Source organism: Dromiciops gliroides, chromosome 2 (assembly GCF_019393635.1).
Source record: "Dromiciops gliroides isolate mDroGli1 chromosome 2, mDroGli1.pri, whole genome shotgun sequence".
NCBI classification, from domain to species: domain Eukaryota; kingdom Metazoa; phylum Chordata; class Mammalia; order Microbiotheria; family Microbiotheriidae; genus Dromiciops; species Dromiciops gliroides.
Window position 1 is genome coordinate 324639580 of NC_057862.1, and position 22989 is coordinate 324662568.

The 22989-nt window shown below is 39.1% G+C and overlaps 2 protein-coding genes across 3 annotated transcripts in view; one reads left to right on the top strand and one right to left on the bottom strand.

Annotated features, from left to right (window-relative positions):
* The window catches only part of GEMIN5 (gem nuclear organelle associated protein 5), a 44260-nt gene extending 42818 nt beyond the window's left edge, over nucleotides 1-1442 (bottom strand). Inside the window, exon 1 of the mRNA XM_043989166.1 lies at nucleotides 1169-1442. Coding sequence (XP_043845101.1) covers nucleotides 1169-1316 — 148 coding nt within the window. The 5' untranslated portion in view covers nucleotides 1317-1442. The remainder of the gene's footprint in view (nucleotides 1-1168) is intronic.
* An 843-nt stretch (nucleotides 1443-2285) lies between these two features.
* The window catches only part of MRPL22 (mitochondrial ribosomal protein L22), a 44155-nt gene continuing 23451 nt past the window's right edge, over nucleotides 2286-22989 (top strand). Inside the window, exons 1-3 of one of the 2 annotated variants that reach the window (XM_043981304.1) lie at nucleotides 2286-2390; nucleotides 2477-2525; nucleotides 16522-16657. In XM_043981304.1, the coding sequence (XP_043837239.1) occupies nucleotides 2363-2390; nucleotides 2477-2525; nucleotides 16522-16657 (213 nt within the window). In that variant the 5' untranslated portion in view covers nucleotides 2286-2362. The remainder of the gene's footprint in view (nucleotides 2391-2476; nucleotides 2526-16521; nucleotides 16658-22989) is intronic. The other variant, XM_043981306.1, reaches the window with a different exon arrangement.

Consider the following 22989-nt stretch of genomic DNA (forward strand, 5'->3'; position numbering starts at 1 on the left):
CCAGATTTGTGGAAAGCAAGGCAAAAGACAGAGCAGTTTCCTGGCATCTCTTCACTGGGATGGATATTGGTGATAACAAAAATAACAATATGAGATGTCATATAGGAATAACCTCAAAGCCTCCATATTTTTCTCTCTTGGTAAAGAGTCTTCTTGATTTGGCCCTACTGTCAATATAACCAGCAACGCATCAATTAATAATAATAGCTTGTCATTATGTACCACACTGAGGTTTGCAAAATGCTTTACACTGTCTGACTAAAAAGCACTGTGTGAGGGAGGTGCTATGGAAACAGGCTTAGGGTGACTTGCCAGGTCATCTATGAATCTTGAGGCAAATTTTCACTCAAGTCTTCCTGACTCAAATCCAGCACTATATCCACTATGCTTTGCTGACTCTGCTTGGTATAGATTCATTCATTCAACAATACAGGGTGTTCAAAAGTCTTAAAAATCTGCTAAGGCTTTTGGAATGCCCTACAAACTAAGCTACCTCTTCATGAGCAGGAACTGGCACTTTGCAAAGAGTCTAGCACACGAGGTGCTTACCAAATGCTTGTTGACTGACCATTCATTCATTCATTCTTGCAATTTCAAAAGACCCATGCATAGTAATAAAAATAGCTGGCATGCCCTCTCACTTAATACTCAACCCCCCCCAGAAGTAGATTGTTAGCATCATTTTACAGATGAGGAAACTGAAGCTAATAGAGTTTAAGTGACCTGCCCAGGGTATGCGAAAGTAAGTGTCTGAGACAGGATTTTAACTCGGGTCTTTCTTCCTGACTCCGGGTCCTGCGTTCTATCCACTTGCCCCTATGATTACTGCCATTGGGAAGTTCTTAAAACTTTTGGGGTGTCATGGTGGCGGCAGCCTGATGAAAGTTAGGGACCGCTTTTCAGAGTCTTTTCCCATGCACGATAAAACGACGTACAAAGGATGACATAGGATTACACAGGAAGCCAGGGAAATTGAAATAAAGGTAAAAAAACAAAACCACGGCACGAGTTCCTGGCCTCGGGTTAAGAAGCCCGGCCAGACCGCAGCCCCCAGGCCAGGCAGCCGGTAGAGCTCGGCCTTTAGGTGGGGGAAGGGGAGGGGTGTCCCTGGCCGGAGGAGGCGGGCAGGGTCCTCCCGGGGCTGGGCGCGCGGAGCTGGGGCGGTTACCGTGGAAGGGGCTCTGGCCCAAGCCGATCTGGAGCAGGTAGACCGAGTTCCTCGCGGCGAACCCGAACAGCCCTCCCGGGCCCGCGTCGCTGGAGCGGGAGCAGTACCAGTTGGGGGAGGGCGTAAGCATCCGCGGCTCTGGACCCATGGCTGCTAGGCCGGGGAGCAACGGAGAGAGGAGGAGGCGGAGGAGGCGGCAGGAGAGGCGGCGGCGTGGACACCACGCTCTCCCAAGCCGTTAGCTTCGGCCGGCGGCGGAGGAGGTGTCGCTCTGCGGCTCCTGTCGCAAAGAAAAGAGAGCAAACTCCTCCGGCCCCGCCCCCCTCATGTTTCCTCCGCTTACCCCTTCTCCTACGGCTGGCGCGGAGGGCCAGGTGGCAGAGAACGCGTTCTTCTGGACCTAGGATACCCTTGGAAGGGAGAGGAGAGTTGTTACAGGTTGTCCGCTTCTTGGTTTCAGAGAGCAATTTTTTTCTTCAAAAGCCATTCCCAGAAGGCGACAGTTACTTACTCTAATTCTCTAGGAGTTAGTCCTTTGTGCTAAGTGGTGCCCCGGAGTTAATCTTTCTTACCTCCCACAGCAATGATAATTAAGGGGTTGCCCTGGGCTTAGTCATGGCCCTTCGGTACCTTGGTGTTGTCTCAACTTTTCTCTGGCACAAACATACCCCTATAATCAGTTTGCATTTAATGAGCACAAATTGCTTGCTCACAGAAGTCGTAGGTATTGGGGGTAGATGGATAGATAGTTAAGAACACAAAAGGAATAGGGAAGCCAAAACTCTGCAGATCAGTGTACAGGACTAGCTAATATTTATACAGCTCTTACTATGTGTCATTTACCATATCTCAATTGAGTCTTACAACAACCCTAGGAGGTAGGTGCTATTATTATCCTCATTTTACAGATGGGGAAACTGAGACAAACTGGTGCCATGACTTCTTGGTGCAGCGTCTTCACAATCCAAAGGGGACGGGGGATTGTATTTGGAACTTCAAATTCCGGTATCTTTGGGGCACTTTATCTTTTAGCCAATCGGCCTCTTTCAGGCACAAGATGCACATCTTTCCGACCCAATGCTTATGTTTTCTGCAGACCACGTGGGAGCTCCCCGGAAGCACCGACCGTGACGCATGCGTTCTCCCGGCCGCGGAGTTTGAACCTTCGCCGCTCCCGTAGAGCGAAGCGGGAAGATGGCGGCTGTCGTTCTGAGAGATTTAGGTTAGTTATCGGGTCTAAAGCCGGGATTGGGTCCAGAACTCGGACCCAGAGCCGGCTTGAGGTGATGGGTTCTGTTTCTTTTACAGGTTTGTCTTGGCTGAGGAGTCTGAGGAGCCGCGGGCCGTGTGGTTCGGGGTGAGTCGGCCTGAGAGGAAGAAAGCTGGAAGGAACCTGGAATGTCAGATCCTAAAAGGGCCTTAGAGAACGTGGCTGGGCTACAAAGAACCTAGAATCCAGAATGCCAATTCCGCCCATTTCAGCCATTATTGGTCCATCAGTCAATCAATGAACACTGATTAAGATCTGGGGGCGGGGGGAGGGGAAGGTTATAATGCATACAAACTAATGACTTTTCCTACGCCGACTTGAAGTTCTCCTGGGGGCTGTTTAGAACCTAGACCACAGGAAGTCAGGGTTGAGAAGGACCTTAGAACATAGAATAATAGACCCTGAAGGAACCTTAGTGGTTATGGAGACCAACTCCTCGCATTATAAAGGTGGGGAAATTGAGGCCCCGAAGGCTGAAGTTACTCGCCCAAGGTTATTGGCAGAGAAGGGGCTAGAACCTGTGTCCCCTGACTTCCGGTCTAGTGGCTTCCGCCCCAGCACAAACCCCTCAAGAGATCACAGGTGCTGGAAGTGAATGATGGATAGAGGGATTACTGGAATTGGTTTTGTCTGATGTCAGTGATTTTAAGTAAGACTGTTAGAGGGAAAGGGATGGGCTTTGCTTTAGTAGCGACCTCTATAACAATTATGCCACAGTGGTGAAAAAGATGTGTTTAGGTTTACTTAGTAGGCAAGGACAGTACAAGTTCCCCGTATCTGGAATTCCTTCCTTCCTCATCTGCCTGTCAGAATCCTTAAATTCCTTCAAGATTGGGTTTACTTGATTACTTCAGTTCTTAGTATTCCCTCCTCAAATAGCTTTGTACATATCATTAGTATACATTTGAGATCGCTGCTTAATAAAATGCAGGCTCCTTGAGAGCAAGAACTATTGATTTTGTTCTCCTCTTCTTTGTACTAATAAAGGTGCTGTCAATTTTATAAAGCACTGATCATAAATAGTGGATACCTCACTTAATGTTCATGTAGTTGTATTGGGATCCAATGTGAATTAGTGTGGCAGGAAGCAAGTTCTGAAGCACAACTTTAAGTTGGATTTGAAGTAATAATGGCATTTATATGTCAGTTTAAAAGTTTTGCAAAGCATTTACATATCTTGTCTCATTTGGTCTTTTTTTTTTTTTTTTTTGGCGAGGCAATCGGGATTAAGTGACTTGCCCAGGGTCACACAGCTAGTAAGTGTCAAGTGTCTGAGGCCAGATTTGAACTCAGGTACTCCTGAATCCAGGGCCAGTGCTTTATACACTGCAACACCTAGCCACCCCTCATTTAGTCTTCTTAACAAACTTGGTGACTTAGATGCTGTTATTATCCCTAATTTTTAGATGGGAAAACTAAGTCAATGAATGACTTAGTTACAGACCTATTAAGTGTCTGAAGCAGGATTTGAACTTAGGTTTTCCTGACTCCAAACCCAATACTCTTATACACTATACCATCTGCCTGGGAAGTAATTATTAGGTATGGTAGGCCTTCTAGCTGAGGAATCATATAATCAAAACCTACAGGAAGAATCCTTTTTCAGCCATCATTTCTGTTGGGCAGAAAGGAGGAGGCTAAGTCAATCAAGCAAGATTTTATTGTTACTATGATTCTGGCACTATTACAATGTAAATAGAGTCTATTTTGTCACAAATACAAGGAACAGTCTGTCCCCCTACTCCCAGTGAGAATTAAGTGACTTTCCCAGGATCACACAGCTAGTATCACGTGTCTGAGGCTGGATTTGAACTCAGGTCCTCCTGAATCCAAGGTAGGTGTTTTATCCACTTCACCATCTACCTGACCCAAGGAACAGTCTTTAAGAGAGATTGTAGAATCATTGAGAACTAGAAGGGGCCTTAGAAATAATAGAGGGCTCAGCTAACCCCCATTTACAGATGATTAAACCAAAGGTCAGAGAGGCTAAGCGATTTTTCCATTGTCACAAATCTAGTAAGTAGCAAAGCCAGGATTCAGTTCTGAGTTATTTAACCCCACATCTGGTGCTTTTTTCCCACTATGACCGCACTATCTCATTGTTTGTTTTTTTTTTTTTAGTGAGGCAATTGGGGTTAAGTGACTTGCCTAGGGTCACACAGCTAGTAAGTGTTAAGTGTCTGAGGCCAGATTTGAACTCAGGTACTCCTGACTCCAGGGCCTGTGCTCTATCCACTGTGCCACCTAGCTGCCCCTATCTCATTGTTTTTAATATACATAGGTTATAACTTTTTGAAGAGCTGCATTTTATATATACATTTATGATGTATATATACAACTCTGGTAAAAAGATTTTCTAAAATTAAATAGGATTATATGTGGATTTCAGTCATCCCTGATGTATTTTTACCTGGTTGATTGACCATTGTATTTACTTTGCTACCAGATACTTGATGTCTTAATTTGAAGTGAGACTCTTCAGGACTTTACTATCCCAAATTTAGGCATGTGCCTCTCACACTATGAAACACAAATCTTGGTAATAAACTCTTTCAGAAATTCCTAGGTTTGACAAACTAGCTTTTTGACCCTGAGCAAGAACCGCCTTGTGCTCTAGGCAATTTATTAATCTGCATTGTTATAAGTTCTTTACTAGGCACTTTTTACTCAGGTCAGGTGCTTGCTATCTGCCAGTCCCTGTGCTAAATGCTATAGAGAGAGTCAAAAAGAGTCCTTACCCTCAAGAATCTCACAAGTCTGCTCAAAAAATTTGCTACATATTTTAGTTTTAGGAAAACTGGTTCACTTATACAACCTGTTACATTTAGCTCGGGAAAGAGGGACTTACAGGGAAACATAATCATTGTTTTCACATATGTGAAAGGTTATGTTGTAGGGAACATTGTTTTGTCTAGGACCCATTTAATGGCTTTTTCTCAATTCTCATTCTCTTCAACCTCTCTGCATCCTTTCACACTGTTGATAAATAACTCTTTCCTCAGTACTTTATTTTCTCTAGATATTTCAGTACTCTACTTTCCCCTGTTTCTTATCCTACCTATCTGACTGTTTCTTTTCTGTCTGTTTTGTTGGATCCTCTTTCAGTTCATACTCTCCCTCTAAGTGTCCTTCAGGTTTCTGTCCTGGGTCCTCTTTTCTTCTATACTACTTCTCTTGGTAATCTCATCAGCTCCTATGGATTTAATAGCCATTTCTGTGTTGATAAATCAGAAATCTACCTATCCTGCCAAAAAACTCTTCTGACTTCCAGTCTTGAATCTCTTTCAGCCTTTTCAGACATCTCGAACTGGTTGTGCAGTAGATATTTCAAAGTCAGCATATCCAGAACTGAATTCATTATTCTTTCCTTTAAACCCTCCAAGACACCCTCCCCTTTATCTTCCTTATTACTATAGAGAGCAACACCATCTTCCCAGTCCCTTTAGGATCAATACCTAGGAGTCTTCTTGGACTCCTTACTCTCTCTCACCACCATGCCCCAACCCTCCCCATATTGAAGCTGTTGCTCAGGACTGTCAGTTTTACTTTTACAAACATCTCTTGAATAAATTCCTTTATCTCTTAAGCTGCCACCATTCTAGTGCTGGCCTTATCACTTCACCTCAAGACTCTCTCCACTTTAATCCATCCTCCATCCAGTCACTAAAGTGATTTTCCTAAAGAGCAGGTCTGATCATGTCACCCCCCACATCCCCACTCCCATCTCCTACTCAGTAGGGGTGGCTTCCCATGGCCTCCAGTATCAAATACAAAATGCTCTGTTGGCCATTCAAAGCCCTTTAAAACTTAATATTCTCCTACCTTTCTAGTTTTCTTAGACCTTACTCTTTGGCATATATACTCTTCAGTCAAGTGGCACTGGCCACCTGGCTATTCTATGAACTGGACACTCCATCTCTTGGCTCCAGGCATTTTCTCTCAAGGTCCACTTGGAACAATCTCCACTCCAATTACTGGCTTACTTTAAGTCCCAAATAAAATCTCACCTTCTACAGGAAGCCTTCCTCAAACCATTTTAATTCCAGTGCCTTCCCTCTGTTATTTCCTATTTATCCTATATCTAGCATGTTTGTACATATTTGTTTTCTTATTGTCTTCTTGTTTAGTTGTGAGCTCCTTGAGGGAAGGGGCTGTTTTGTCTCTTTTTGTATTCTCAGTGCTTAGCACAGTACCTATACCTAGTACATAGTAGGCACCTAATAAATGTTTATTGATTGACCAAAAGGTAGAAATTATAGGAAGGCTGATTTTGGTTTGATCATGGAATCAAGGACCTAAAGCTAGAAAGGATTGCAAAGACAACCTAGTTCAACTTGTGCATTTTATGGTTGAAAAACCTGATATACGGAGCAACTTTTTAACTGTTAAAAAGTAGAATGAGATATATCAGTAGCTAGCAAATTTCCTGTGACTGGAAGTGTTCAGGAGGTATCCACTTGTCAGAAATAATGTAAAAAAGATTTACTGTTCAAGTAAAGGTTGGATTAAATAACTTGTGAGGTGTCAGTTCTTAGACTATGGTCTTATGACTTGATTCTAATGTAGAGTTAAAAGAACTTAAAGCATAGGCAAATATTTAAAGTAAATAAGCATTTACTAAGTATTTACTATATGCTAGACATATCTATTCCAACTCACTTTACTCTTTCCCCTCAAATGAAAAATTATGATGGATTTCTATTTAGTAACAAGAACCGAATACCACTAGTAAGAACAAAGGAAAGTTTACAAATAAGAATTTTTTTGTTTGTTTTGTTTTGTTTTGTGGGGCAATGAGGGTTAAGTGACTTGCCCAGGTCACACAGCTAGTAAGTGTCAAGTGTCTGAGGCCGGATTTGAACTCAGGTCCTCCTGAATCCAGGGCCAGTGCTCTATCCACTGCACCACCTAGCAGCCCTCACAAATAAGAATTTTTTAATCAAAGGAAAATTTATATGTCCAAATAATGGTCAGGTAAGGTTAAACTAAGATTTTTCTTGTCAAAATCAAATTCAGTTCAGTAAGCATTTATTAAGTACCTATTTTGAAAACAATTTTTTGAAATTTAAATGGCAGAACAGTTGGTGATTGACACTTTTAGTGGCTGTTTTCTCATTGGAAGCCTCCAATCGTGATGAAATCACAATTCGGGGGAATTTTTGGGTTACTGAGGATACAAAGACAAAATAAAAATAATTATTCTCACAACAGAGTTGTTCTAAGGATCAAAATCAAATAAAATGACAGATACAAAGTGCTTTGCAAACCTGAAAGCACTATATAAATGCCATGATCATAATTATGATGATAGTGGAAGAAAACTCTTCCAGCTCATTACCATGTTTTCAATCAGGCTTGCTCTTATAGTGCACTAAATGCCCCCTTCCTCAAGTCCTACCATTCCTTTAAGGCTCAGTTCAAGTTATCCTTCCTCCTTGCAGCCCTTCCAAAGGATTCAAGTGATGATATTCTTAGAACTTTTGTACTTTATAATTTGTCTGGTATTCAACATATATGCTACTTTATATTATTATTTATATCTTTATAAGTCCCTTGATAACAGAGACTCCCAGATATCTTTGTCCCTACATTTAGTAAGCACTTAATACTTTTATTAATTTTTTTTATTATCTTTTGTATGGGATATACTGTTCTTAGGGGAGATACAGATATAAAGAAGGCATGGGCCATGGCCTCAAAGAACTTATGGTGTATTAAGGGAAATTATACATGCAGAGGCCATTGGTGGTACCACTTAGGAAACTTCTTGCTGCATTGTGTGAAAATTGGAATGACACCCCCTGCTGGGAAAGATATTGCAGGGAAGCTTCAACATGAGGAGAAAGCATGTGATTTAGAAACCATGTGACTTCAGCATCTGGAAGTTGACAGCATCTGGAAGTTACATCTATAGAGCCACCTGTGGGACCTGTCGATCAGAGCTACCAGCCAATTAGTTTGGAGGTGTGTGTGTGTGTGTGTGTGTGTGTGTGTGTGTATGACCCTGTTTCTGGTTTCTCAGGAGGTTTCCAGGAAAAGCTGGGGATCGAGTGGGCTTTTCGGTGGGAGACTTCGGCAGGGGAGCAAGAGACAGGCAGGATTGGGAGAGCAAGCAAATTTCATACTTGATCCATGTGTTTCTCTTTACTTACCCCTAATATACTTTAATAAATACTTAATGCCCAAAGATTGATACTATACGTTTTCTAATTTAAGGTGATAACTCATTAAATTTTAGACATCATAGCTAGAATTTTAGCCCCTTACAATTGTTTTGCACTGCTTGTGCACTGAAATAACCTGGCAGGGTTATTTCCTAACTTATGTTAAGGGGATAATTAATTTGAATATATCTGAGGGCCACCTTCAGATCTTTGAAATAGGCAAGGTAGTAAAAGACTTACATTTTTTATAGTTTGTAAATAAACTTAAATTCTACAATAGTATATCTAGAAATATATGTAGAATATAGAAAATAGTTATTTTCAGGGTACAATTTTCATCTTTTCTCTAGGGTTGTAATTATATATTGGTTCCTTTCTTTTTCTCATCTTCTCCCTTCAATTCCCTTTGTGTGATGTAGGAAGAGGCACACAAAGCTAAGGGAAAGCTTTCAGACCCTTGAAAGCTTATCTTTGGAGTTACCTTATTTCACACATGAGACTTTACCTCATTGAACATATACTTAGGTAACACATAATAACAGGTATGTTTCAGAATGCAGCTGTTAATTTTAGTGGTCTAGCAGAGTCTGGGTAAACTATCTATCAGTGAATCCTACAGGGAATTGGAATTGGACTAGATGACATCTGAGGCCCCTTCCTATTCTTTAATCTTTGTCCTTAGGAAATTAGTCTTATTATAACCTAAGCTTTTGCAGTTTGTGTTTACTTTAAAGTTTTGGGGTATCTCTTAAAAACTAAGTAATTTGCCTGGGAACCTCAGTGTTTTGTTTCTTGCATTTTCTTTTTTCCTTATTTGCCCTTGCCTTTCAGAAAATAAAGTTATATTGAGTCATGAGAGTATACCTGGCACTTCAGCCCTTTCATTTAGCGTTTAATTGAGGTAAGGAGATCATTCTTTTATTTGGTCTCAAGTGCAAATTTAGGTATAGCATTCTTTTAAGTGTTAGCAGAAGTAAATTTGGAACAAAATATTTCCACCTTGATCTAAGTAATAGCTTGATAGTGTTCTGACTATTGAGCCTGAGACCAATATTAACTTCACTGGGGACTTAGGCAAATTTTGACCTTAATTTCAAAGAAAATATGTATTACCTTCTGTGGTTGGGATATCAACTTTAGAAGGTTTCAGTGATTGACTCTGTTCATCTCTACAAACTATTACTATTTATTTATTTTTACCAAGATTGCAATTCACACTATCCTCCTCTCCTTGCTATACCTAAATAAGCTTAGCATATTTCTTATTTTTATGGATTTGTTTTCTTATCAGGTGCTTTCAACAAAGTGAGATACCCTTCCTTTTTTGTTCTATGCTGTTTTTGTCCATATCTTCCATGAATCTTTCATAGAGTACATTTAACATCTGGCCTAATCCACTCTTACTATATGATTTCCTCAACTCTGTCATTTAAAATATTGGGGACTAGGTTGGGGTTTCTCAAATATTGCTACTTATAAATTAATGGCTATTGCACCAGTTTTGGCAGTAAGCATTTATTATTAATTAATATCACATGTTATGACCAATTAATGTCTCCCTGGCTTCCCCATTAGTCATAGGCTTACATGCCTAAATAATTACATATCCAGCTTGGAGAGTAAGAGTCCCAGGAATAGCCAACAGTAAGAGAGAGACCTCGTGTCCCCAGGGACTTTATCCTCTTTCTGGTAGAGGCAGGTCACCACACGTTGATGTAAGCTAATTGGTTAGCATCATTCAGCTTCATTGATTGACATGACTTAGGGGGTGGTCTAGAGATCAAATTCCAGCCATCTAGGTGTGCTTCTTCCCCTAGCTAATCAGAAGGATCGATCTGTATTCCTTTTGTTATGCTGAAGGCTCATCCCAGGTTCCTTTCTGGGGACAGGGAGAGAGCAGCTAATATCTGGGTTTCTTCCAGATATCCGTTATTAATAATTATTTTCTCACAACTCTTTTCCTTCATCCGATCTTCTATGCTGTTTTGGGGTGCAGTTTGCTCTTGGTTTATGTACTGTATATTACTTAGCTCTTCCTGGCAATCTGGGTGATCTGCAATGTTGTTTCCACATATTGTGATGCTCTATCATTTTTAGACATATAGGTATCACCAGAACAATGCTGGTGTTTAAAAGATTTTTTTGTGTGTGTTTCAGGAAGAAGTTTGGGGCCATTGAAAATGTTCAGTTTTTCCAAATGTTATCCAAACTACTTATTTTCTATTTCATTTATAGGCATTCTGCATCCAGTGGATTTTTCTTGAGTGATTAGGCCAAATTCTTTTGAGTGATTATGGACCTTTTTTAGGAGGCTTGCAAAGCCTCCTAAACAAGATATGCAATATCTTGTTGCTTAAAGCATTTAGCACAATGCCATCCACAATTGATAGTACCTGGGAGACCTTACTGTTTACAAGTGTAACGATTGGAATGGCGCCACCTGCTGGAGACTACTGTAGAAGAGTTCTGCCCATGAAGTGAAGGTCTTTGAGGGCAAGACCAGGAGACTTTTCTTTGGAAAAGGAAGTGATGTGGGCGAGTGGGAGGAAGAAGGAAGAGACTGGTGCTTGGTCTCGCCCTCTTTCCTGAGGACGCTGGTGGAGAGGGGAGCTAGAAATGTGCTCTCCCTTTAATAGATAGGAATCTAGGCCTTTTCTTCTCTCTTTACCAAATTCTTATTCTCCTTAATAAATGCTTAAAAGTCTAACTCTTGCTAAAGCTTATAATTTATTGGCGACCACTCATTAGATATTTTAGACAGACTAGCTAGAATTTTAGCCCTTAACACAAGGAATTCCTCTTCAATTTATACTCTGCTTGTGTCTCCATGATAGTGGAAACATAGTTGCTTTGATGAGCATACTTCTTCCTCTTTTGTGCTTCCCTTGCTATTTAGTAATTGAATTACAGAACACAGTGATGCTTTTATGTCTTCCTAGGACTCTCATAAGATCTTAACATATGCACCACCCAATGTTGTTGGTTGCATTTCACCTTACTGAATTGAATACTTTTTTATAGTCATCAAATAGTAGTCTTGGTGTATTCTTTGCATGTTATAGCTAAAAACATTCAACACTTGGTAGCTTACCTTCTGGTGATGAGCCTCTTCAAACTTAGCAAGGTTAGTTCTTAACAATAGACACAAAGTTCATCACCAAGACCATACTTAAAGTCTTATAATTTGGTTGGGCCATCCATAGCTTGTATTCTTCTAGCATAGTATTCTAAAACCAGAGAGAGGATGATCAATAGTATTAAAGGTTGTAGAAGTTAAGAAGGATATGGGTTGAGAAAAATCCATAAGATCTGGCTATTTAAGAGATTATTGGTAATTTTGGAGAGAGTCGTTTCAGTTGAGTGATGAAGGCAAAAGTCAGATCAAAGAGGATGTTGTAATAGAGTGAGAGGAAAAGAAGTGAAGGTAGGGCGTATAGATGACTTTCTGAAGGATTTTAGCCTTAAAGGGGAGGAGGAATCTAGAATGATGACTAACCGAAATGGTGGAATTAAATGAGGCTTTTTATACGTGGGGAAGACATGGCTGTTTTTGTAGTAGATAGGAATGGAGGAGCCAGGAGATAGGAAGTGACTGAAGAGAGAGAGAAAGAGAGAGACGGAGAAATAATAGGTCAGTCTTCTGGAGAAGGCAGTGGCATGGGATCAGTTGTTTTCATTTAGTTCCAATCCCAGTTCTGAACCAATGGATTTGCCTGAGGCTGGCCTGGCCCTGAACAAAGAGTAATACAGTATAATGCTGGAAAGATTGACTGGAGCCAGATTATGGAGGAACTTCAATGCTAGGCTGAGGAAATTAAGTTTTATCCCTGACCATAGGTGGTCAGTGAAGGATTTTGAGCAGGAGGGCGACACTACCATTCCTGTGTCTTAGGAAGATTATTTATTTTTGTAGAGGATGGATTGTGAAAGGGAGAGAATAGAATCAGAGAGGCCACTTAGGAAGCTTTTATAATAGTTCAGGTGAGAGATAATGAGGGCCTTCACAAGGGTAGTGGACATGCTAATGCAGAATTCTATATAGATGCAAGAGATGTAATAGAGGTGGAATTGACAAGAGGTGGACTTGGCAATGGAAGACAGCCTTGCAAAAGCACATACAAGAAAAGGACTGTTCTGTGTGACAAGAGCAAGAAAGCCAGTTTGGCTACTGTGTGATAAACCTGGAATGGTAGATTGGAGCCAGGCTGTGAAGAGGTTTAAAAGGCAGAAGAGTTGGCATTTGATCCTTGAGGTAATAGGAATTTACTGGAGTTTTTTGAGCAGGGATGTGACATGGCCAGACCTGCCCTTTAGAAATAGTGATAGCTTTGTGGAGACTGGATTGGAGAAGTATGAGGCTTTAGGCATGGAAAGCAATTAGAATGTTATTGCAGTAATCCAAATGAGAAGTAATGAGGGGAGCTATGTGATTGGAGCAGTGGGAAAAGATACAAGAGATGCTCTAGAGGTAGAATTTATGAGATGTGGCAACTGTTTGGTTATGTGGGGTCAAGGAGAATAAGGAGTTGAGAATGACACAAAGATTGTGATTCTACGTGATGGCGGGTGATGGTACCCATAAAAGAAATATGAAACTTGGGAAGGGAGGTGAGTTTTTTGGAGGAAATTAATGACTTTTGTTTTGGACATTGAGTTTGAGATGCCTGTGTCATTAAGTTCAATAGGCCTAATTGGTAGTGATGTTGGACTGGAGCTCAAAGAGAGGGTGATGTAGGGGGGATATGTGGAGATGATCATTGAAGCCCCTGGGAACTGATGAGTTCTCTGGGAGAGTGAATAGAGAAAAAAGAAGACCAGGTCAGAGCTTTGGAGTATATATATATTTTTTTGGCAGGGCAATGGGGGTTAAGTGACTTGCCCAGGGTCACACAGCTAGTAAGTGTCAAGTGTCTGAGGCTGGATTTGAACTCAGATCCTCCCGAATCCAGGGCCGGTGCTCTATCCACTGCGCCACCTAGCTGCCCCACTTTGGAGTATATTTGCAATGCTTTACAAATATTATCTTACTTATCCTCAAAATAGCCTTGGGAGGTAGGTATTATCTACTACTAGTATTATCTACATTTTATAGTTGAGGAAACTGAGGCTGAAAGGTTAAGTGACTTGCCCAGGGTCACAAAAACCAGTAAGTGTTTGAGGCAGGAGTTGAATTCATCATTGTAACTCCCAAGTCCACACTTTATCCACTGCAATATCTATCTATATAACAAACACTTTTTTCTCATTAAAAAAAAATAAATGGAATCTTGTATTCTCTATACCTTTTAGTCAGTTGTATGAGTACAAAGATGTACTCTGATCTAGAATATTATTTGTGAAAGCCTGTCCACTTTATTCTCAAACCTTCATTGAGGGTGCATCGCATATGTGTAGATTATTCTCATATAAAAATAATATGCATTAAGCTTTATCCTGTACAAGGCACCATGCTGAGTGCTAGGAAATATCTTCTCATGCTTATTCTTCTAATTTGGTATTGATTTGTCTTTGTCCTAAAAAGTCAGCAGTCTGATTTTATAAAGATTGCCAAAGCAAAAATGAACCCCTATATTCATAACTAGTTGTTTCCTGTCTGTTAATAGATAATAAATTTTGGGGTTTTTATGATGCTTTTTGTCACTTGATATGCTTAATGCTTCCCAGCTATTCTTAAAAAGAGGGATGAGGCTTCTGTCTGTATAGTCTAGAAACCTTTCTTTGGCTTCTTATTTCATACTCCTGAACCATGTGTTCCAATATATCTTTTTATTGACCTATCCTTTGTCCACCTTTGCACTGAAGTCACTTATTATTAAAATATATATTGATTGATTTAAAGTTTCCTAGTACATCCTTAGATTTTCTCTATTTCTCATCCTCTGCTACAAATCTTGGTATATAGACTGCAATTACCTATGTGGTGATCTTTCTGCAAATGTTTGTCATGAATGCTATAAACACAATATGACTAAGTATCCCATAAAGTTATATTTCTTGTTTTTCTTTGTGTACATGAGAAAAGCAATTCCACTATCTTCTTTATTTGCTTCCCCGGGGAGAACCTATGAGCTGTCTTTATATAGTTGTAAATTCTGTTTTTCTTGAAGTTTCATTTTCAGTGAGAATGTCAAGATTTATAATTAGTATGCCTCTAGTAGCATAGCTACTTATTGGTCACTGGATAAATGATCAACAGGTAAACTAATGTTTATAGAGTGAAAAATAGTGTGCTCCTTAGTATTCTCTGGCCAGTTTTCCTACTACAGTGCCATCATCACTACAGAAGTAGAAAGGGGCTATATAGGACTAATGTCCATTACAGTTGTTTTTTTTTTTTTTGCAGGGCATTGAGGGTTAAGTGACTTGCCCAGGGTCACACAGCTAATAGGTGTCAAGTGTCTGAAGCTGGATTTGAACCCAGGTCCTCCTGAATCCAGGGCCAGCGCTTTATTCCACTGTGCCACCTAGCTATCTCATGTCCATTACGTATTTTTTTTTTTGCAGGGCAATGGGGGTTAAGTGACTTGCCCAGGGTCACACAGCTAGTAAGTGTCAAGTGTCTGAGGCCGTATTTGAACTCAGGTACTCCTGAATCCAGGGCTGGTGCTTTATCTACTGCGCCACCTAGCTGCCCCCATGTCCATTACATTTTAAAACTTATTTCATGAGTTTTTCATAGGTCCTCAGTGGCCAAAAAATTTATCACCAAGTGACCAGTCTACTGGTGATGAACAAGCCTCAGAAAGTAGGCGGATTCTATTGTCCTAACAATTTGTAGACTTAGGATGCTACCACTGAAGTCTATTAAATGCAGAGTTTTACTTTTTTTTTAAAGCAACTACAGGGATAAATAGCATTTATTAATCATAAACTCTATGTCAAATACTGAGCTAAGTTATGGGGATACATATAAATGATTGAAACAACCCTTGTTCTCAAGGAGCTTACATTCTATCAGTGAGGATAGAAAGGAAAGGAAAGATGTTGTGGAAATAGAGTGGATAAGACAAGAGTGGTAACAAATTAGATGTGGGAAGTGAGAAAGAATGAAGAGTCAAAGATAACACAAAGGTCACAAACAAGGTAGTGCCACTGACAGGAGTAGTGAAGTCAGAGGGAGGAATGGGATTTGTCTCAAATTTATTAAGCTTATTTTGTCCATTTAAAAATTTTTACCGTTCCATAATTGTTGTGTTTGTTTATGTGTGTTGTAAGGGCCGAATTTAGTATGGGGAGGGTCAATTGGGTGGCTTGCTGTAATATTGGGGTAAGAAAGTAGATTAATAGCATCTTTCAAAAAACAAAACCGGGTTTATTAATGGGAACAAATTTAAAACACAAGTGAGGTTAATAAAGCTAGGGATAATGAAAAAGGGAATAGGGGAAGGAAAAAAATTAACCCCCCCTCCCCCAAACTCACTACCACCTGGAAACAGCAGTTTCAAAGAGAATCAGCTGTGTCCCTCTCCCTTTCTCACTCGCACTGAAGTGCACTCTCATCCCTTCTCTCTCCCAGAAGCCCCCTCTCCCACAGGAAACAGGGCCAACCCCACACATAACCCCAAGCTAATTGACTGGCAGCCCTGATTGTCAGAACTAACAAGCATCTCTACAGAGACTAGTTCCAGATGCTAAAGACCACCTGACCTGTCCTCAACGGGCTTCCCGTCATTTTGGGGCTTCTCTCATTATAGTTTGGCCAGGCCCATGCAGATGCAAGGATGTCTGGAACGAGGCCAGCATGCATGGGTGCGCACCAGGGCCTCCAATCCCAGCCAAAGATGGGGTCACAGAAACCCCAAATCACAACCAATTCCTTACAGTGTCCTTAATTTTTTTTTTCTTAAAATAGAACTGTTTGGTACAACAAAATGTTTCTAACAGCTAAAGGACTCAAAGCTTTCCTGTTTGTTTTGTAGGTTTCTCTCTTCGCAAAATGTTTTACCTTTGTCACATATCCACACAAGTGCTTCCCTTGACATCTCAAGGAAGTGGGAGAAGAAGAATAAAATAGTTTATCCTCCACAGCTGCCAGGAGAGCCTCGGAGACCTGCAGTAAGTCTGTGGATAAAGCTATCTTTTTAATTTGATAACACTTCTGGACTCTTAGGTGATTAGCAGTGAAGTGACTTGACTAGCTGAGTTAAAAATTGTACTGATTGACATAATCTTATAATTGACAAGATCCTATAATTGGTAAAAGATTTATTTTTTTTCCTCTTTGACACTTTTTACGGTTTGTATTACTTGATTTTTCTTTAACTATTTAAATATGCATACATACACACATATGTGTATATATAATTTAATATATTAGATATATATTTACTTAAGCATATATGTATGTATGTATATTTCTGTATACAACAGAACACAAAAAATGTTTATAAAACCATGGATCTCTATTTCATACTGCTTGCTTTAAAAAAAATTATATACACACACACACATATATATGTTGGAATTATATACACACACACACACATATATATGTTCCATACATATATACACATATACACATATATGTATATGAAATTCTTCATTATTTGTAAAACTGACTTGCTTGTCTTTACTCCCTTCTGGACTTCTATCTTTTGTGTGTATGTATGTATATATATATATATATATATATATATATATATATATTTAAGTGAGGCAATTGGGGTTAAGTGACTTACCCAGGGTCACACAGCTAGTAAGTGTTAAGTGTCCGAGGCCAGATTTGAACTCAGGTATTCCTGACTCCAGGGCTGGTGCTCTATCCACTGCGCCACCTAGCTGCCCTTCTGTATATTTTTAAAAGTCTTTCACTAGCTCTCTTTTTTTCTTTTTTTAAACATTGCTGTTGCTAAGCTCCCTCTTCTTTCTAACATTCTCTACCATTAAAAAATAAGAAGAAAAATCCCTTAAAGTAAATATATATACTCAGGTAAAACAAATACACACAGTAACCATATAAAAAAATCTGTGTGTCATTCTGAACCATGAATTCACCTCTCTGTCAGGAGTTGGGCAGCATGCATCATAACAAGTTCTTTGGAGATACACTTAGTTATTGCTTTGATCAGAGTAGTTAAGTCTTTCAAAGTTGTTTTTCTTTACATTGATGCTATACTTGTATACTTCCAATTTTGCTCAGTTCACTCTATTTCATTGATACTCTCCAAGATTCTCTGCAGTGGTCTCTTTCATCAATTCTTATAGTGCAATAACGTGTTTGTATTTCAAAATTCTAGTCAGCTCTGGTCTTTTCATTAGAAATGCTTAAAAGTCCTCCAGTTCATTAAAATTCTCTATTCTGTTTTCCCCCATAGGGTTTTATTCAGCTTTGCCAGTTGTGTTGCTCTTCGTTGTAAACTTTTTTGCCCATTAGAATATTTTATTCCAAGATCTCTTTAGCAGAAGCTGCAAGGTCTTGTGCAATCTTCATTGTGGATTCTGGTAGTTGAAATGCTTTTTTCTGGATACTTGTATTTTTTTCTTTGACATAGGAATTCGGGATTTGGACTATGACTTGCTGATTTCTGTGACTTTTCCTTTTGGAGTTTTTTTGGGAGATGATCAGTAAATTCTTTGTAGCTTCACTTTAATCTCTCATCCTAATAGATCTGGACTGTTTTCACCCATGATTTCTTAAAATATAGTGTCCAGACTTTTGAAAAAAATTATGCTGCTGAATGGAACAAGAAGTCATGAAACTATTCTAAATGGGTCCATTACAAATATATGTTCTTTAATCTCAACTGGACTTCACTGCAGAAATGCAAATATACTCTTTCTTCCTAATTGATTCTCTGTCCCACATTTACTATAGTGTCTACTTTAAACTCTTTCATCTTTCCTCAGGCCTCTCACAGCATCCTTCCCCCCCACAACCTTCTCAACCAAGGGGCTTGCCTTAAACTTCACTAAAAAGATTGGGGCTTTTTGCCAAGAGTTTTTGTTCTTGTCTCCTTAACTTCCTTCCTTCTTACATCTTCCCTCACTATTTCCTCTTTCACTCAAGAATCCATTGAAGAAGTAGCTCTTTTTAAAGGCAACTCCTTTGACGTGCACCTTTGGGTCCCATCCAACTCTGATCTGTGAGTGTTGGCTTAAAAAACCTCTTGCTTTGTACTTCTTTTTATGGAAAGTGAGAGAGAGAGAATATTCATGTCAGTAAATATCTTTATAACTTTCTTTACTTAAGTTTGTCCCTCTTCTTGAAAGCAAGATTTCTTCCATAATCTCATTGAAAGATTCTTTGGCATCATAGGGCAATACTGTATTTCAGTAGATTCATGATTTCTTCCATGAATATAACTTCTAACTTTGTGCCACCCAGAAGATTTGGACATTGAATCTAATGCCCTCGTCATACAGATGAGGAAACTGAAGCCCAGAGAGGTTAAGTGACTTGCCCAAAGTCACAAAGGTAGTGTTTTACCCTGGATTTGAACCCAGGTGTTGTGACTCCAAATCCAGTGTTTCTCTTTCTCTGTCACTCTGGTCTGTGATTTATCCTACATTTCTTTTTTTTTTCCCTTTGGCAGGGCAATGAGGGTTAAGTGACTTGCCCAGGGTCACACAGCTAGTAAGTGTCAGGTGTCTGAGGCCGGATTTGAACTCAGGTTTTCCTGAGTCCAGGGCCAGTGCTTTATCCACTGCGCCACTGAGCTGCCCCCTACCCTACATTTCTTTCGGGAGATCTACTTAATGGCTTTCCTTTTAACATCTTATTTGTGTGGATGGGCCACCTCTCTTGTTATGTGACCTGTCCATTCCATTTTTGTGTTTAAATGCACTCAAAAATATTTTCACTACTTGTGCTATTAGAAATATGCCACAGCTTGGTAAACCAATAACCAGGTTAATAAAGAGAAGTGATTACTGAAATCTCTTAACCTGAATATTCTTCTCTAAATCACCAACTTAATTTTTTTATTTCTTTTCATTTTAGATTTTTACAATTGAGACTTTTAACTGGAAATAGTTAACCTATTAAGTATTGAAACTGTTAGATAGGAAATAGCTAATTGTGAAGACTAAGACTTGTTGGTAAAGTATATGTTATATCATTGTGTCAGTTTTTTTTTAGGTTTTTTTTGTTTGTTTGTTTTTGTTTTTTTAGTTAAACATCCTAAGTGGTAAAATTAAGAAAATTCATGTCAGGTCCTCTGTTTAACACTTACAAATAAGAATAAAAGCACTCATTATGGACAGAGTGAGTTGATTGAAATTATTTCAATTGACTTTTTGACATTGTCCATGTTCTTTATGTAACTGAGGAAGGAGATTTGATTTTGTTTTGTTTTGGAACTCTGGAGCAATTTGAATTAGGTGAATAGGTCAGATTTTGCTGAATGACTGAGATATACTCTGATGTCAAGTTTTGATACCTTACATTGGGAAGTTCTTTTATCTTTTCTTACTTTAAATGCCATGGAGTAAATTATTCCTTGTAATGGACCTTATTAGACTGAAAAAGATTGACACCACTTTCCAACTGCCTAATTATTTTGGGGGCATAATTTTCTCATTGGGTTATATGTTTCTCAACACTTTTACATAGCCTTGGACAAACAGCCACTTTATCAATCTGAAAGTATTTTCACTAGCCTTGGCTTCCAATTTTGCAAGTAGGCCATATGATACTAAGTACCTTCCAAGTTTTTATTTAAGTAACAGCAAACAATTTAAAGTCCTGTATTTGAGTAAAGTGAAGAAGAAAAAAGACTAATAATAATCCATTAAATATAATCTTTTGTATGAAAATGTTTACATTTTCAGTTTCCTTTGGTTTCCAGTGTTTGCTATACTTTAATATTCTTAGCTGGGTTATGCCTGTGTAGTTTAAATAGCATCAGTATCCAAGGAATACAGATTCACATAGGCTGTTTGGGAGAAGATCTTGCTACTGGGGCTACTCTTTTAAAAAAAAAAATTAAAATAATATAGTTTATTGGGGCAGCTAGATGGCGCAGTGGATAGAGCACCGGCCCTGGAGTCAGGAGTACCTGAGTTCAAATAAATAAATAAATAAATAAATAAATATAGTTTTTTTAGTGAGGCAGGGATATTAAATTAAATATTTCTCTTCAGATTTTTCATTCCAACTAATTTCCTCCAATCTAAGTATTCCTGTAGTTCAGTGGATGATCTCTTAATCTATCCAGGTGTCCCCCAGTTGAGGCCTTAAAAAGACCTCCCATCATCTTTTAAAAAGTTATCACTTTTTCTGTTTTAATGCTGACCTTTCCCTTTTGACTTTTGAAGAGGATGAATAAGTAGCTGTTCCCTTCTCTTCTTGGTACTTGATCTCTTAATGCTCCGTATAGGATTATGGTATTTAAATAATACTAAGTTAATCATATATACTGCAGGTTCAAAGATAGCACACCAAAGGAAATCAGGAATGGAAACATTTCCATATAAAGAATTGCATTTAATGGATTAATTTGGTGGATTAATATTAGCAGTCATGACAGTTCTCTTTTCCCTCTCCCCTGCTCCCCAGGACACTTTATTTCTGAAAATATAATTAGGCTATTTCTACAGTTTTCAGCCTGTCAGCTTCTATTGTCACTGAAAGGAGATACAGTTCATATTAAAGGACCAGCCTCTTGAGAGAAGACCACTGCTGCTTCTAAAGCACTTGAAATTTCCAGCAGAGGTTAGAATGTTTAGGAAAGTTCTTTGGCGTCATCAGCTTTATCCTCATTGGCAAGCATTTTCTAAAAGAAAAAAGGAAATTAAACCCTCAAAAAGCAGTTATTGAGCACTAACAATGTGCCTAGGGCCATGAATAGATTCTCTCACCCCTACTTTACCCCTAGCCTTTGTCCAGGCCATTCCCCTTCTCACTTCTGCCTCATAGAGCCCCCGTTTTCATTCCAGCACCCCCCTCCACCCCCCTGATTGTTACCAGTCTCCTGATCCCCTTCTCTCCAAGTACCCTATTTAACTACTTTTTGGTTTTCTGGTGTTTATTCTCTTTATTCTGTATATACTTATAGATATCCTTGTTGTCCTCCCTGTTCGGATATAAGCTTCTTGGAGTGGAGATTGCTTTATTTATTGTATTTGTATCCCTAGCACCTAGCACAGTTCCTGGTTCGTGGTAGGTACTTAGTTAATGCCTGTTGATTGTGATGATTGGAATGACGCCCTAGCCCCTTACATGATCGACATCTAAACTACTGGATATTGCTTTCCAGTAGAAAGTAATTTTTGTCATAAACCTTTTGCAAAAAGGAAAGATTACTGTCTTTTTATTGATGTCCTTTTTATTCTGGTATATTTAGATAGCTAAAGGGGTAAAAACATTCCTACTTAGTTCCTCCAGGTAGAGAAACATTAACTAATAACTAATGACTGACTGACTGGCCTCATGAGAGTAGCAGAAACTAAAGTTTACAATTTTAAGATTAGGAACTTCAGGTCTCCCTTAACCTTTAGCTGAAAGCATTTTTTAAAAAATATTTCCTTTGATAGATTTTTTTAAAAAAAGGAAATTCAAAGTATGAAAAACTGTTTTCTGTTGCAGTTCTATTGTTCTAGTTCACACTTAAATAATTAAAAAGTCCCTTTTTTTTACAGCAGTGATTTGAGGTAGTGAAAGTATTCTGGTCGGTCAATTGCAAGTAAGGGCACTCTTGCTCAATAAGGCTAAGGATACACAGCCACACAGACTAGTAAGTGGCACAGTCAGGATTTGAAGCCAGGCCTTCTGATTCCAAGCCTAGTTCTCTTTCCACTTTTCACTTTTTTGAGATGCTTCATAACTCTATTGAGATGTATCTACATAGGTAGGCAACTCATTTTCTATTTTTAATGGGGGACAGTGGAAACTCTAACCTATTAAAAAACTCCAAAAACTATTGATATCTTATTTTTATATCAGCCACTTTTCCACTGTATCCTCCCCCTCCCAGAAAGCCATCCCTGATAATAAAAAATAAAAAAGAGTAAAACACTTAGTTCGACTAAGTAACACATTAATTCTGTGTGACACTGCATGCAGTGTTCCACATTTGTAGACATCCTTCTCACCCCCTGCCATGAGGCTTGTTTTCATGTGCGGCTTGTAAACTAGTTCTGAAGGCAGTTCCCAAAATTACATGAGTGATGGTAGCACCATTGGAATGAAGCCTTCCTAAGTGACTGCTTCATAGAGGAACAACACTCGGAGCTGTAAGTTCTGGCAGGATTTTCGTGTGTGTCCGTGTCATTTTATAATCATTTTTTAATACATGGATATTGCCTTAGAGCCATTTGAAGCTACAAAGAAAAGTGAGTTTCATTAAAAATGGTATTACACAGCTTAATCATTGCAGTTTATTCACTAGACTTGTCTAAATACTTTTTGGCAGGTATAAAAAAATCAAGTTAACCTATAAAGGACAAAA